Below are 18,340 nucleotides of genomic sequence, written 5' to 3' on the forward strand. Positions count from 1 at the left end.
TTGTACCGAAATACAATTTTTTACAAAATTTTCTATAAAATAAAATTTTGATAAAATCTTCTATAGAAATAAAATTTTGACAAAATTTTCTCTAGGAATAAAATTTTGACAAAATTTTCTATAGAAATAAAATTTTAAAATATTTTTGAGTGTTGTTGACCTATTTTATGTTTATTCTGATTATTAATTTTGTTCGGCTTGAGGTCATATTTTTGATTTGATTAAATTTTGACAAAGTTATCTCTAGAAATAAAATTTTGACCAAATTTTCTAGCGAAATACAATTTTGACCAAATTCTCTACCGAAATAAAATTTTGACAAAATTTTCTATAGAAATAAAATTTTGACAAAAGTTTCTACAGAAATAAAATTTTTACCAAATTTTCTATAGAAATAAAATTTTGACAAAACTTCATATAGAAATAAAATTTTTAAAAATTTTGACACAATTTTCTATAGAAATAAAATTTTGGAAAAATTTTTTACCGAAATAAAATTTTGATAACAGTTTTACAAAATTTTTTACCGAAATAAAATTTTGCCAACATTTTCTATAGAAATAAAATTTGGACAAAATTTTCTACCGAAATTACAATTTTGACAAAATTTTCTACCGAAATAAAATTTTCCAAAATTTTCTACCGAAATATAATATTGACCAAATTTTGTACCGAAAAACAATTTTTACAAAATTTTCTATAAAACTAAATATTTGACAACATTTTCTATAGAATTAAAATTTGGACAAAATTTTTTACAGAAATAAAATTTTGACAAAATTTTCAATAGAAATAAAATTTTGACAACATTTTCTATAAAATTAACAGTTTGAAAATTTTTTTTAACGAAATAAAATTTTGACAAAATTTTCTATATATATAAAATTTCGACAAAATTTTCTGCCGAAATACAATTTTAACAAAATTCTCTACCGAAATAAAATGTTGACAAAATTTACTATAGAAATAAAATTTTGACAAAACTTTCTATAGAAATAAAATTTTGACAAAATTTTACTATCTATAGAAATAAAATTGTGCAACATTTTCTATAAAAATAACAGTTTGACAACATTTTTTACGGAAATAAAATTTTGACAAAATGTTATACCGAAATAAAATTTGACCAAATTTTGTACCGAAATACAACTTTTACAAAATTTTCTATAGAAATAAAATTTTGACAAAATCTTCTCTAGGAATAAATTTTTGAAAAAATTTTCTATAAAAATAAAATTTTGACCAAATTTTGTACCGAAATACAATTTTTACAAAATTTTCTATAAAAATAAAATTTTGACAAAATTTTCTATAAAAATAAAATTTTGACAAAATTTTCTCTAGGAATAAAATTCTGACAAAATTTTCTATAAAAATAAAAGTTTGACAAAATTTTCTACCGAAATTACAATTTTTACAAAATTTTCTACCGAAATAAAATTTGATCAAATTTTGTACCGAAATACAACTTTTACAAAATTTTTTATAGAAATAAAATTTTGACAAAATTTTCTCTAGGAATAAAATTTTGACAAAATTTTCTCTAGGAATAAATTTTTGACAAAATTTTCTATAAAAATAAAATTTTGACAAAATTTTCTACCGAAATAAAATTTTGATCAAATAAAAATTTGACCAAATTTTGTACTGAAATACAATTTTTAAAAAATTTTCTATAAAAATAAAATTTTAACAAAATTTTCTCAAGGAATAAAATTCTGACAAAATTTTCTATAAAAATAAAAGTTTAACCAAATTTTCTACCGAAATAAAATTTGACCAAAGTTTCTACCGAAATAAAATTTGACCAAAGTTTCTACCGAAATAAAATGTTGACAAAATTTTCCATAGAAATAAAATGTTGACAAAATTTTCTATAAAAATAAAATTTGGACAAATTTTTCTATAGAAATAAAATTTTGATAAAATTTTCTACCGAAATAAAATTTTGACAAAATGTTTTTTAGATTTTTTAAAATGTGCTATGCAGATATTCTTTTTACCATTTTGCATATTATATATGGTTTTTGGAGGAAAAATATTTTTTTTTTCATTTAAGGTTTAATGAAAAATAGAACACAATTGTCTACACATGTGACTATCAACCAGATTGTACCCACATTTATATTTAAGACTTTACTTCCAACCACAATAAGCAAATATATGTTTATAGTGGATGTGGAAACCACATATGAATACAGGAAAACGTGGCAATGGCATTATTAAAACAAATTTCCGTGTTTTTTTTTTCTTCCCTTTCAGGGTGTGGTGGCTTTCAGCTCTCAGGGAGATCGTATTGCTTTAACACAAATTGAGCAAATGATTAATGGAAGATATGAAAAATTGGGTTATTATGATACCCAATTGGATAATTTAACATGGTTGAATGCAGAACGATGGATAGGAGGAAAGGTAAGTTGAAATGGAAATTAAAAAAAAATAAAATAAAATAATGTAAACAAAATGGAAATTATACAAATAATAATTTTTTATACACCCAAAAACACCATTGAATATTTGTTTTCATTCAGAAAAAAATTAAATTAAATAACAAATAATAGCAAATTATTTAAATAATAGTATTTCCCCATCTTAAAACAACCAATGAATATCCGTTTCGTTTGTAATTCTAATTAACTCTCTCTCTCTCTCTCTTTCTCCTTTTCTCTCTCTATTTAAGGTCCCCCAAGATCGTACTATAGTAAGACGCGTTTTACGCACTGTATCGCTGCCATTATTTGTTTGTATGTGTACAATATCGTGTTGTGGAATAGTCGTAGCATTAGCCCTAATTATATTTAATATATGGAATAAACATAGAAGGTAAGTGTCAATAAACTCAACCCCCTCATATTTTGAAGAATGACAATTTTATTCATATTTATTTATTTTTTTATTTAAAGATGAGTTAGTGTGAGTGTGCTTGTGGCAGATTTGAATACAAATATATGAAAAATAGACTTCCTGCTTTGAGATATACATTCAGTAGGCATTCAATTGTTCTACCTTTTGTTTAACGAAATAATAAACCTAAGTCTATTGTATTTTCCGGCATATGAGCCTTTAGGAAGGGTTCTCCATAATTGTTCGTGAAGCTGGTTTGTTCTTTAAATTAAAACTGCAAAGAATTTCCCTCTTAAAATTTCCACAATAATTGCACAATGGGTCCTAAATGACTATCTATTAGTAGACAGTTGAGTGAGAGGGCAAATAGTAACAGTAACCGAAAATGCCCTAAGCGAATTAAAGAGTTTGTGTATATGATTTTTCTCCGTACTTGGCTTAGCTTAGGCTCTTACTCTTTTCAAGCCTCTAAGTTTCTCCAGATATGGGCAGAGAGTAATTTGTATGATTTTTTTTTGTATGATTCCATATCATTGCACTCTTCATGTACTTGAATTTTAAGTTAACAAAATTAATTGTTTTTTTTTTTGTCATCTATTTGAAGAGAGTCTTCGTAAGATTTCTAAAAATATTATCATTCTCCATATGAACTTCGAAAAATATCTCCGAAAATAATGGGAACCATGGGCGAAATAATGTTTTTTAGCATATCAAACTTTGATTATGAGATCTTGCTTACAGAGAGACAGTAAGTTTTGGAGAGTGAGAACAAAACGCCGTGTTGTCTCTTTGCCTCATCCCTCATTTACTGTATGAGTCAAGATATTGGAGTATACATAAGAGAACAAATAGTAACTGTAGACGAGTACACCCAATGGCAAATTAAAGAGAGGGAGTATTTTTATTCCACACACTTTAATGGAGACCCGGGTCGCTGGGGGAAAATACAAATTCAACGATCTCTACCAAATAAGACAAAAACAAGTATATAGGGCCGTAATTTCGTCCAGGCCGAATCTTATGTACCCTCCACCATAGATTGCGTAGAAACTTCTACTAAAGACTGTCATCCACAATCGAATTACTTGGGGTGTGGTATCTTAAAACTTCTTTACGTCGTTTTCTAAATTGTGAGTTATTCCATACGTGGTATATAATAGACAAAAAAATTATGTATAGGTAAGTCTACAAATAATTACGAATCGATATGGACTTTTGCACGGTACGTGGAGAGCCAGAATTGAAATATGGGAGTCGCTTATATCGGGGCTAGAGAGCCACCCTGGTGCAATGGTTAGCATGCCTGCCTTGCATACACAAGGTCGTGGGTTCGATTCCTGCTTCGACCGAACACCAAAAAGTTTTTCAGCGGTGGATTATCCACCCCAGTAATGCTGGTGACATTTCTGAGGGTATCAAAGCTTCTCTAAGTGGTTTCACTGCAATGTGGAACGCCGTTCGGACTCGGCTATAAAAAGGAGGTCCCTTGTCATTGAGCTTAACATGGAATCGGGCAGCACTCAGTGATAAGAGAGAAGTTCACCAATGTGGTATCACAATGGACTGAATAGTCTAAGTGAGCCTGATACATCGGGCAGCCACCTAACCTAACCTATATCGGGGCTATATAGAATTATGAACTTGATATGGACCAATTTTTGTGTGATTGGGGATCGATTTATCTGAGGGCTATATATAACTATAGACCGATATGGACCTAGTTAGGTACACCCTCAAAAAAAATCGCTTCTCTAACATATGTTCCAAACATATTTTGCAGGAAGCACATATATTATTGGATACCGCCGAAACATTAATATGTTTGTTTTATGTGAGCATATTATATGTTTGGAAGCATTTTGAGTCCAAAAATAGTATATGCTTGGAAGAATTCCCCAAAGAAGATTGTGTTATTCCCTCACATAATTTTCACTTCCACGAAATTTTTTAGTTCTTCGCATCTTTTTCTGTAATACAAATATGTCGGTTTTTTTCAAATGTCTATTCTCTTGGTTCCGAATGTCTATTCTCTTTATTCCGAATACTCCTTCTAACATTCAAATTAAATAATATTTAGACTTAAGCATATTACATTTTTGGCCTTATCATGAAACAGTTTTCCGAAACAACATACAATCGGTTTCACAGAAATTGCTCTCATTTCATTCTCTCGCTGTGTTATGTTGATACTTTTTAATCAACTCTCCCGGTTTCCATCTCTATTTCTTTCTCTATACTAAGCAGTCCATCTCTCTCTGTCGCTCTCTGAATAAAGTATCACAACATATATATGTTTACTCGAAATTTGTAAATTTATATATGTTTACATTCACACATATTATTTTTATGAAACATTCATGGCCCAAACATAATATATTCTAACATATTAACATATGTGTCCCAAACATTTTGTGTTAGTTTAGGAACATTACATGTTTGCACTTAAATATATTGTGTTTAAAAATTGTGCCCGAAACACATTTTGTTTATATCGGAACATATGAAAAACATATTTTTCTAACAGTGTATGGTTGTTAACGGCCACATACTAGCACAATGTAAAGGGTGATTCTTTTGAGGTTAGGATTTTCATGCATTAGTATTTGACAGATCACGTGGGATTTCAGACATGGTGTCAAAGAGAAAGATGCTCAGTATGCTTTGACATTTCATCGTGAATAGACTTACTAACGAGCCACAACGTCGAATTTTCAGTGAATGGGCCCTAGAAAAGTTGGCAGAAAATCCGCTTTTTTATCGACAAATTTTGTTCAGCGATGAGGCTCATTTCTGGTTGAATGGCTACGTAAATAAGCAAAATTGCCGCATTTGGAGTGAAGAGCAACCAGAAGCCGTTCAAGAACTGCCCATGCATCCCGAAAAATGCACTGTTTGGTGTGGTTTGTACGCTGGTGGAATCATTGGACCGTATTTTTTCAAAGATGCTGTTGGACGCAACGTTACGGTGAATGGCGATCGCTATCGTTCGATGCTAACAAACTTTTTGTTGCCAAAAATGGAAGAACTGAACTTGGTTGACATGTGGTTTCAACAAGATGGCGCTACATGCCACACAGCTCGCGATTCTATGGCCATTTTGAGGGAAAACTTCGGAGAACAATTCATCTCAAGAAATGGACCGGTAAGTTGGCCACCAAGATCATGCGATTTGACGCCTTTAGACTATTTTTTGTGGGGCTACGTCAAGTCTAAAGTCTACAGAAATAAGCCAGCAACTATTCCAGCTTTGGAAGACAACATTTCCGAAGAAATTCGGGCTATTCCGGCCGAAATGCTCGAAAAAGTTGCCCAAAATTGGACTTTCCGAATGGACCACCTAAGACGCAGCCGCGGTCAACATTTAAATGAAATTATCTTCAAAAAGTAAATGTCATGGACCAATCTAACGTTTCAAATAAAGAACCGATGAGATTTTGCAAATTTTATGCGTTTTTTTTTTAAAAAAAGTTATCAAGCTCTTAACAAATCACCCTTTACCAAATTTCAACCGACTCGGATGAAATTTGCTCCTCCAAGAGGCTCCAAAACCAAGTCTCGGTATCGGTTTATATGGGGGGTATATATGGTTATGGACCGATATGGACCACTTTTGGCATGGTACCAAATTTCAACCAGATCGGATGAATTTTGCTTCTCCAAAAGGCACCAGAGGTCAAATCTGGGGATCGGTATATATGGGGGCTATATATAATTATTGACTGATATGAACAAATTCCTGCATGGTTGTTGGTTACCATATACTAACATCACGTACCAAATTTCAACCGAATCGGATGAATTTTGCTCTTCCAAGGGGCTCCGGAGGTCAAATCTGGGATCGGTTTATATGGGGCCTATATATAATTATTGACCCATGTAGACCAATTTTTGCATGGTTGTTAGAGATCATATACTAACACCATACACCATATGGGAATATCCCAAAGTAGATAGTTCCCTGTCATTACCACCACAGCAAAACCCTAAAGGCCGTCAATCCTTTACGTGGCCAGTTTCAATATTTTATTTCTATGAAAAAATTTTGTCAAAATTTTATTTCTATAGGAAATTTTGTCAAAATTTTATTTCTATCGAAAAATTTGTTAAAAGTTTGTTTTCTAAAGAAAATTTTGTCAAAATTTTATTTCTATAGAAAATTTTGTGAAAATTTTATTTTTATAGAAAATTTTGTCAATATTTTATTTCTGTGGGAAATTTTTTCAAAATATTATTTATCCTATATAAATTTTTCAAAATTTTTTTAAATTTGATTTCTATAAGAAATTCTTTAAGAAATTTTGATTTCTATAAGAAATTTTGTCAAAATTTTATTTCTATAAAAAAAAAAAACTTGGCAAGATTTTGTTCCTACACACAAAGAAATTTGTTAGTAGGGACAGCAGAAAAGTCTGCTAAAACATCAAAAAGTCTGCTGAAAAAGGGACAGCAGTCACTGTTTGCTGAAATAGCAAACATTTCCTGCTATTTTTTAAGTTCGATTACACTAAACCATGTTTTATTTTGGCTAAAACAAATAAAAATGTCAACTTAGGAGCTATCCTAACATAATTAAAACAATATTTTGTGAATATCTATAGTATTTGACAAAAAATCTGAATATTTATCGAATTGAGGCATAACAGCAAACAAAATGTTTGCTGATCGTATTTAGGAGCTTGTAAGTATATTACAGGGCAAAAATATACCAAAAACTACCACCAAAGATTCGGTTTGATTAAAAACAAAAACAATCAAAAAGTTGTTTCCTCAAAAGTGTTGATTGTTGCGATCATAGTGCTGAATCGTTGGTGACAGTATATTAAAGATATCAACAACTTTAAGAAAATATTTTATTCATTTGCATCCAATGTGAAATATCTACCAAGAGAATAAGATAGTTTCTTCTTTTATTCATTCACATTCCTTGTCTTCCAGCTAAGTTAGTCGTTTGCAGATATTTAAATGTTTTGTCAGTTTCTTCTGCTACTGCCGGAAAGAAAATAGCCCCGTGCAAAATGCATACACTTGGCCCTCTCGGCCCCCATTCGACTACCTTATGGATTGTGTCATTGGATATTTTTACTGTTTGCATTTTATTTCCACTATGAAAATGTTTAAAAATGTATGTTACCAGGTATTGTTTTAATGGCTGAATGGATGGTTGAGTTGAGCATACATATATGTATGCTATGCACCATAGTGTTGTGAAATGTCGAAAGGATGGTAGACAAAACCGGGTTACGAAAAATGTGATCCTTTTTTTATTGGATAAGAAAATCGACGATTTGGCTTAACAAGAAAATACCATACCCAATAAAATGAGAGCTTCCAAAAAAGTGGTTTGGATCCCCTAACTTGTGATTTGGAAGTGATTGCAAATCTCTCATGAATTTCACATGGTCTTTATAAGGACAAAATAACTCCATTTTTTGATTCCTGGCATAGCTTTAGAAGTTCATGCACTGTTAGAAAAATATGTTTTTCATATATTCCGATATAAACAAAATGTGTTTCGGGCACGATTTTAAACCACAATATATTTAAGTGCGAAAATATAATGTTCCTAAACTAACACTAAATGTTTGGGACATCTATGTTAATATGTTAGAATATATTATGTTTGGGGCATGAATGTTTCATAAAAATCATATGTGTGAATACAAACATATATAAATTTACAAATTTCGACTAAACATACATATGTTGTGATATTTTATTCAAAGCGACAGAGAGAGTATAGAGAGAAATAGAGATGAAAAACGGGAGAGTTGACGAAAGATATCAATATAACACAGCAAAAAAGTCAAAAGAGAACAATTTCTGTGAAACCGCTTGTATGTTGTTTCGGAAAACTGTTTTATGATAAGGCCAAAAATTTGATATGCTTAAGTCTAAATATTATTTAATTTGAATAAAGAGAATAGACATTCGGAACCAAGAGAATAGACATTTGAAAAACAAACAGCATATGTTTTCGCCTTGAGAGCAGCATTTTATGTATGTGTGGACATGTGTTTTGTTTATCATTTTGGCATTATGGGCACAATTTTTTTCTTGGTTCGTTAAAAGAAATCAGGGGTCTTCATAAAAATAGCGAAAGGGCACTATACACTTTTTAGAGTTGGGACAGTAAAATGAAATAAGGAGGAAATAGTGAAAAATTACACAGTAAAATGTAAAAAAACAAACTTTAGTTCCTCTTTAGTAGTCCACGAGGAGTTGACGGACACCATCAAATATAAAAGCGGGCATTAAGTTCGAGTTTTACAGATAAAACAATTTAAAAAGTTTATTTTCTTTAAAAAGAATTATTAAAGAAAAATAAAAGGAATTTTAGAGCGATGGTGTTAAATGCTAGTAAAAAACTGTTCACTCCTAAATAAATTTATGTTTATATTATAAAATTATGTATGTATGTTTATACTCGACTCCACGTTCTTCTTTTGTTAGTTTTTGAATTCCTTCCAAATTTTAAAGTTTTGTCCAAAAACAGTTTTTTATTACAAAATTGTTATTTTTGCAATAAAAAATAATATTTTATCCAAAAATCAGTCAATTTCGTTTATATCAAGCACTGTTACTGACTATAAATCTTTAATAACGCACATTTCGAAGTTTCATTTAAAAAAATGTAATATAGTATAAATATAAATGTGTAAATTAAAAAAAAAAAAACAAAAAAAAATGTTCGGTCGGAGCAGGGATTGAACCCACGACCCTTTGCATGCAAGGCAGACGTGCTAACCACTGCTCCACGTGGCAAACAAATGTATGTTTCTGTTAAATAATGTTATGTTTGCATGGGCTCGTGGGCGCTGCAAACTATGCTATATAAATGTAACTTAAAACGATAATTATCTACTGGTGACTATAACAGCTACGTAGCCCAGTGGATAGTGTGTTGGCTTACAAACTGTATGGTCCTCGGTTCGATTCTCCGTGTAGGCGAAAGGTAAAATTTAAAAAATTTATAAAAGTGAATAATTTCTTCAACATTATTTGTATTACAGAAAAAGGTGCCAATAACAAAAAAATTTCGTGGAAGTGAAAATTACGAGTATGTTAGGGAATGAGTACAATCGTGTTCTGGAAAAATTCTTCCAAGCATATAATATTTTTGGCTCAAAATGCTTCCAAACATATAATATGTTCACATAAAACAAACATATTAATGTTTCGACAGTATGCAATAATATATGTGCTTCCTGCAAAATATGTTTGGAACATATGTTAAAGAAGCCATTTTTTTTGAGGGTGTGTGAATGAAAAAAACTGAAGGAAAATTTTCCCAAATTTACGTTAGGGTGAAATTTTCAATTTTGATTTCATTGTTATTTTTTTACTTTTTATTAATTTTCTACTGTATAACAAGCAATCGTCACATTGGTTTTTTTCTGCTATTGGTATAAGCTTGGCAATTTAAAAAAACATCATTAACTACAATAAGCTCGGATGACATGTTATTCAACATAGTTCCTTCAGAGAGACACTCTGAAGTGCCAAAAAAATTTCAAAATTCTGAAATGCATAGTAGATTTCAAAAATCGCAGTCAGTAAACATTTTGAAATTATCTTACAATATATTTCCCTATATTTTCGCAATTATTTCAATGTATTGCTGTTCAAGCTACCACGAAAAGAAACGGTAGCATCCGTTTCCGGTCTTCCGTTGACACACCTATAATGTCATAAAATACAACTAAGTGGGTGAGCAATTAATCGTGCTATGCACTGTTGGTATTCGTGAGTAGACTATAACAAGAGTAGACTATAACGTATATTCACGCTCACTTAACAGCTTAAAGGTATGCTATGTAATGTTATAATTATTTGAGTGAGCAATCGTGCTATGCACAACGGAAACTCATGACTATACGAGAATAGAGCATAACATAACCCTCACGCTCATCTAACAGCGCTAAGGTGTGCTAAAGTAATGATAAAACATTAACATTAATATTGAGCAAGCAGATCAGTCATGCTATTCACAATTCGCACTTGTGAGTATACGAGAGTAGAGTATAGCACATTTTCATGCTCATTAAAATTTTTTAACAAATGTAAGTGTATGGTCGTATGTAGTTGGAAATTTAACATTAATATTGGGAGATGTTACCAAAAGTCAAAGGAGACGAGATGTTAAAAAACGAAAGCTGAAATCGGAAAGCCAGACTTAGGAAACATTATGAGCAATAAAAAAATTGACAGCAGATTTAAAACATCAGTGTGATTACCTCACCGACCAGCTACTGCCGTTTGTGGATTCGAGGTGAATGAAAACCATTTGCTTTCATTACGGCAAGTGAAGGACAGCAATTTCGAGACAATGAAAAAATATTACCGTTTGCTTTGGACGTGCTTTGACTGTTGCTTGGAATTTTCGGAACTATTCGGCTCTGACCTCTTTAATTTGTCTGCCCCGAAATCTTTTCGCATAATGGATAACAATTCCCGAATTATGCACACGGTTGCTACTCGGTTGCCAAAATAACCCACAAAAATTTAGAAAATTATACCAAACAAAAACAATGCACATTTTTGTTTCTATAGAATTTTTTTCAAAATTTTATTTTTATATAAAATTTTATTTCTAGAGAAAATTTTGGGAAAATTTTATTTCTGTTGAAAATTGTGTCAAAATTTTATTTCTATAGAATTTTTCAAAATTTTATTTCTATTTTGTCAAAATTGTATGTCTATATAAATTTTTTCAAACTTTTATTTCTGTAGACAATTTTTTCAAAATTTTATTTCTGTAAAAAATGTTGTCAAAATTTTATTCCTATAGAAAATTTTGTCAAAATTTTATTTCTATAAGAAATTTTGTTAACATTTTACTTCTATGCAAAATTTTGTCATATCTTATTTCTATAGAAAATTTTGTCAAAATTCTATTCCTATAGAATATTTTTGTAAAGATTTTATTTCTATAGAAAATTTTGTCAAGATTTTATTCCTATAGGAGATTTTATCAAAATTTTATTTCTATGGAAAAATTTTTCAAATCTTATTTTTATATAAAATTTAGTTAAGATGTTATTCCTATAGGAAATTTTGTTAACATTTTACTTCTATGGAAAATTTTGTCATAACTTATTTCTATAGAAAATTTTGTCAAGATTTTATCTCTATAGTAAATTTTATTATTTCATTATTTTAATACCCACCACCATAGAATGGTGACGGGGGTATAATAAGTTTGTCATTCCGTTTGTAGCACATCGAAATATCGATTTCCGACTATATAACGTATATATATTCTTGATCAGGGAGAAATTCTAAGACGATATAACGATGTCCGTCTGTCGGTCTGTCTGTCCGGCTGTCTGTCTGACTGTTGTAATCACGCTACAGTCTTCAATAATGAAGCAATCGTGCTGAAATTTTGCACAAACTCCTCTTTTGTCTGCAGGCAGGTCAAGTTCGAAGATGGGCTATATCGGTCCAGGTTTTGATATAGTCCCCATATAAACCGACATCCCGATTTGGGGTCTTGGGCTTATAGAAATCGTAGTTTTTATCCAATTTGCCTGAAATTTGAAATCTAGAGGTATTTTATGACCACAAATACGTGTGCCAAAAATTGTGAGTATCGGTCCATATTTTGGTATAGCCCCCATATAGACCTATCTCCCGATTTTACTTCATGGGCTTATAGAAACCGCAGTTTTTATCCAATTTACCTGAAATTGGAAATCGAGAGGAACTTTAGAACCATAAAGAGGTGTACCAAAAATGGTGAGCATCGGTCCAGGTTTTGGTATGGTCCCCATATAAACCGACCTCCCGATTTGGGGTCTTGGGCTTATAGAAACCGTAGTTTTTATCCAATTTGCCTGAAATTGAAAATCTAGAGGTACTTGAGGACCATCAAAAGGTGTGCCAAAAATGGTGAGTATCGGTCCATGTTTTGGTATAGCCCCCATATAGACCGATACCCGAGTTTACTTCTTGGGTTTCTAGAAATCGAAGTTTTTATCTAATTTGCCTGAAATTGGAAATATTCTGGTATTTTAGGTTCACAAAAACGTGTATCGGATTAAGTTTTTGTCGGTCCATTTGGTAATGCCTCCATATGGACCGACTTCACTTCTTGAGGGTATAGAAGGCGCACTGATCATGAAAATTGCTTGAAACCCAATGTAAAATTTCCAGATTTTACTTCTCGGGTGAAAATCTACAGATTTAAGATTTCAAATCAAGACGTTATTATACCCACCACCATAGAATGGTGACGGGGGTATAATAAGTTTGTCATTCCGTTTGTAACGCATCGAAATATCGATTTCCGACTATATAAAGTATATATATTCTTGATCAGGGAGAAATTCTAAGACGATATAACGATGTCCGTCTGTCCGTCTGTCTGTCTGTCTGTCTGTCTGTCTGTCTGTCTGTTGTAATCACGCTACAGTCTTCAATAATGAAGCAATCGTGCTGAAATTTTGCACAAACTCGTCTTTTGTCTGCAGGCAGGTCAAGTTCGAAGATGGGCTGTATCGGTCCAGGTTTTGATATAGTCCCCATATAAACCGACCTCCCGATTTGGGGTCTTGGGCTTATAGAAACCGTAGTTTTTATCCAATTTGCCTGAAATTTGAAATCTGGAGGTATTTTGTGACCGTAAAGAGGTATGCCAAAAATGGTGAGTATCGGTCCACGTTTTGGCATAGCCCCCATATAGACCGATCTCCCGATTTTACTTCTTTGGCTTATAGAAACCGCAGTTTTTATTCAATTTACCTGAAATTGGAAATCTAGAGGTATTGTCGGACCACAAATACGTGTGCCGAAAATTGTGAGTATTGGTCCATATTTTGGTATAGCCCCATATAGACCCATCTCCCGATTTTACTTCTTTGGCTTATAGAAATCGCAGTTTTTATTCAATTTACCGGATATTGGAAATCTAGAGGTATTGTAGGACCACAAATACGTGCGCCAAAAATTGTGAGTATCGGTCCATGTTTTGGTATGTTCCCCATATAAAACGACCTCCCGATTTGGGGTCTTGGGCTTATAGAAACCTTATTTTTTATCCAATTTGTCTGAAATTGGAAATCTAGAGGTATTTTAGGACCATAAAGAAGTGTGCCGAAAATGGTGAGGATCGGTCCATATTTTGGTATAGCCCCCATATAGACCGATTTCCCAATTTTACTTCTTAGGCTTCTAGAATCCGAAGTTTTTATCCTATTTGCCTGAAATTGGAAACCTAGAGGTATTTTTGGGTCATAAAGAGGTGTGCCGAAAACGGTGAGTATCGGTCCATATTTCAGTATAGCCCCCATAAGAACGATCTCCCGATTTAACTCCTTGGGTTTCTAGAAACCGTAGTTTTTATCTGATTTGCCTGAAATTGTAAATATTCTGGTATTTTAGGCTCACAAAAACGTGTATCGGATTAGGTTTTTATAGGTCCATTTGGTAATGCCTCCATATAGACCGACTTCACTTCTTGAGGGTGTAGAAGGCGCATTGATGATGAAAATTGCTTGAAACTCAATGTAAAATTTCCAGATTTTACTTCTACAGATTTAAGATTTCAAATAAAGACGTTATTTTATAATTTTCTTGCACACTTACAATAGATGTTAATGATTCCTCTAAAACTCAAACAAAAATGGTTCTTATAAATCCAGAATCTGATAACGCATGGATGAAATCTTTAAATTTATCTTCGGGAAGTGTCCTCAAGTCCTCAAGCCCTCCTGAAATTTCAAAGGAAACCCTAATATTTGGTTCATGGTGGTGGGTATTTAAGATTCGGCCCGGCCGAACTTACTGCTGTATATACTTGTTTTATAATTTTCTTGCACATTTACAAGAGATGTTAATGATTCCTCTAAAACTCAAACAAAAATGGTTCTTATAAAATCAGAATGTGATATAGTCCTCATAGGTGAAATCTTTAAATTTATCTTCGGGGAGTGTCCTCAAGTCCTCCTGAAATTTCAAAGGAAACCCTAATATTTGGTTCATGGTGGTGGGTATTTAAGCTTCGGCCCGGCCGAACTTACTGCTTTATATACTTGTTTAAAATTTCATTTCTATAGAAAATTTTGTCAACATTTTATTTCTATAGAAAACGTTTTCAGAATTTTATTTGTATAGATGTTTTTTTTTATTTTTTATTTTTATATAGCAAATTTTGTTAAAATTTTATTTATATAGCAAGTTTTTTTTTCAAAATTTTATTTTTATATACAGGAAATTTTGTCATAATTTTATTTCTATAGGACATTTTGACAAAATTTTATTTCTATAGGAAATTTTTACAAAGTTTTATTTCTATATAAAATTTTATTTCTATATATTCGAATAGGTATAGTGGCAGCCCGATATTTCAGGCTCCCATAGACTATTCAGTCCATTGTGATACCACAGTGGTGAACATCTCTCTTATTAGTGAGGGACCTCACTTTTTATAGTCGAGTCCGATGGTTTTTTAAACTCAGAAATGTCACCAGCATTACTGAAAGGGTATAATCCACCGATGAAAAATTTTCTTGGTGTTTGGTCGAAACTGTGATTAATTCCATCGCCCTCTGTATGCAAGGCAGGCATGCTAACCGTTATAGTCAGCCATGCATTTATTTTAGTAAAAAGAGAAATAATCCTGTCTCAACAGCAGATCATCTAGGGTATCCACAAAACCAATTTGTTCACTATACGGTTTCGGTTTGTTGAATAAAAATCCGGATAACCGATATCGGTTTTGGGCACCCTAATATCCAACCAACCCCTATAAAAACTATATCATTCACGGTCTACAAAACACAGTGTCCCTTTTAAGTATTTTTAGTACAATATTTCCAGCAGCAGCTGTTGCTATTGCAGATATTTTTTAATGCGCTATTCTTCTTTGTAAAAAAGCTTACACAGCAATATAGTGTGTCCCAATGGGAAGGGGAGCAAAAGAACTCCCAGTCGCCTTCTATACAGGCAGTACTCACAACGGACATACCATCATGTTTTTTGTGGCATATTGAGGGCAGGTGGAGAAGGATAAAAACATTAGCCTGGGTTGTAACTACATAGCAGCAGTAGCTGATTGTAAAAGTCCCCCCGAATGTCATTTCTCTTGTGATGCTGATAGCAATAAGGATTTCGTTTGGCAGTAGGAACAAAGTATGTAAATGCATTGAGGCCAACATATTCAGATGTAGCTGCAAGCTCAGATTTGCATCGGTGAGCCACTGTACATTTTTTTTTTTTGTATTCTTAAAGTTCTTAGAATGAGAACTACCTCTGTTAAAACACAACTGCATTTTTAGCTTAAGTTGTTGCTGTCACTTTTTTTCGTTTTCGTTTGCACCTACATTTTTCATGTGCTTTCAAGCGTAAATCCCTCTGAATACAAGCAGCCAGCTATTCATCTGTCCATGCGTTCGCTTGAAATTCTAGTTGTTATCCTTTTTTGTTTATGGGTGGCATTTGGGTTACCACAAAATTTGCGTACAAACATTGTTGTTGCCGTTGTCTTTGTTGTTGTTGTTTCATCGTCATACGTTGATTGTATATTCGTTGATTCATTCATATGCATTCGCTCTCAACACAAGATAATGATGTGGCATCACAATAACAGAAACAAAAAAAAAAATGGGGTTCTCTGTGTTCTCTTGTCTATGTGAGAGATGAGTATGATAGGTGAGGAGTTGGGTAAATGTAACATTTCGCTTGCCAGACGTTACAAAATAACATAGCGTATGAATTAAATTAGGATTTTTTTCTCTATGTTATATTATGTTATATATTAAAATGCCACAATTTTTTGGGTATATATTGTGAGCTGTTTGAGGATTTTGTGGGGTAAATGTTGGTATCAAACAAAAAGAAATATTCTGTGGATATGGCAGAATGAAATAAATTTAGAAATTGATTAATTTTTTCTAAAGATATGTGCATTTTTTTAAGATGTTGCTGCCATGTTGAAAACAGTTTGATAGTCATAAGGAAAGATTTTAGAGCGAGAGAAGGTGTTAAACCAATGATATTGATAGCATTGTACTTTATATGCATGTATGTTTGCGGGGAGTGTGGAGAGTTTATAAATTGTATGTGTTAAATTAAAACAAAATTTTGTTGGTATAGAAAATTTTTTCAAAATTTTATTTCTATAAAAAATTTTGTCCAAATTGTATTTCTATAGAAAATTTTGTCAAAATTGTATTTCTATAGAAAATTTTGTCAATTTTTTATTTCTATAGAAAATTTTGTCAAAATTTTGTTTCTATAGAAAATTTTGTCAAAATTTTATTTCTATAGAAAATTTTGTCAAAATTTTATTTCTATAGAAAATTTTGTCAAAATTTTATTTATAGAAAAATTTTGTCAAAATTTTATTTCTATAGAAATTTTTGTCAAAATTTTATTTCTATAGAAAATTTTGTCAAAATTTTATTTCTATAGAAAATTTTGTCAAAATTGTATTTCTATAGAAAATTTTGTCAAAATTTTATTTCTATAAAAAATTTTGTCAAAATTGTATTTCTATAGAAAATTTTTTCAAAATTTTATTTCTATAAAAAATTTTGTCAAAATTGTATTTCTATAGAAAATTTTGTCAAAATTGTATTTCTATAGAAAATTTTGTCAATTTTTTATTTCTATAGAAAATTTTGTCAAAATTTTATTTCTATAGAAAATTTTGTCAAAATTTTATTTCTATAGAAAATTTTGTCAAAATTTTATTTCTATAGAAAATTTTGTCAAAATTTTATTTATAGAAAAATTTTGTCAAAATTTTATTTCTATAGAAAATTTTGTCAAAATTTTATTTCTATAGAAAAATTTTGTCAAAATTTTATTTCTATAGAAATTTTTGTCAAAATTTTATTTCTATAGAAAATTTTGTCAAAATTTTATTTCTATAAATAATTTTGTCTAAATGTTATTTCTATAGAAAATTTTGTCAAAATTGTATTTCTATAGAAAAATTTGTCAAAATTTTATTTCTATAGAAAATTTTGTCAAAATTTTATTCGTTTTGTTTGTTATTGTTGGCTTCTCTTCAATCGTTATTGTTGTTTTTTTGTTTTTTGATCTCAGCTTAAAGCCATGCATTGACTAAACTACAAGTGTAGCTTAACCAACAGAGGAAAAGTATGCTTGTCAAATTTATTTGGGCAAAGCCCTATAGACTGCAAGATGGTTGGATGTACAGCTGTTTCGGAATTACCACATTCCTCATCAGCATCCTCTACTTGCAGCAAAAAAAAACAAAAAAACAACAATAAAAATTTTATTTCTATAGAAATTTTTGTCAAAATTTTATTTCTATAGAAAATTTTGTCAAAATTTTATTTCTATAGAAAATTTTGTCAAAATTTTATTTCTATAGAAAATTTTGTCAAAATAAATTTGACAAGCATACTTTTCCTCTGTTGGTTAAGCTACACTTGTAGTTTAGTCAATGCATGGCTTTAAGCTGAGATCAAAAAAACAAAAATAACGATTGAAGAGAAGCCAACAATAACAAACAAAACGAATGAAG

At 31.1% G+C, this 18,340-nt stretch overlaps 1 protein-coding gene across 1 annotated transcript in view; it reads left to right on the forward strand.

The window, feature by feature from the left end:
* The window catches only part of GABA-B-R1 (gamma-aminobutyric acid type B receptor subunit 1), a 543,509-nt gene that overhangs the window by 490,271 nt on the left and 34,898 nt on the right, over positions 1-18,340 (forward strand). Inside the window, exons 10-11 of the mRNA XM_075294217.1 lie at positions 2,263-2,412; positions 2,681-2,823. Of these exons, the coding sequence (XP_075150332.1) occupies positions 2,263-2,412; positions 2,681-2,823 (293 nt within the window). The remainder of the gene's footprint in view (positions 1-2,262; positions 2,413-2,680; positions 2,824-18,340) is intronic.

This window comes from Haematobia irritans, chromosome 2, assembly GCF_050003625.1.
Source record: "Haematobia irritans isolate KBUSLIRL chromosome 2, ASM5000362v1, whole genome shotgun sequence".
Classification (NCBI taxonomy): domain Eukaryota; kingdom Metazoa; phylum Arthropoda; class Insecta; order Diptera; family Muscidae; genus Haematobia; species Haematobia irritans.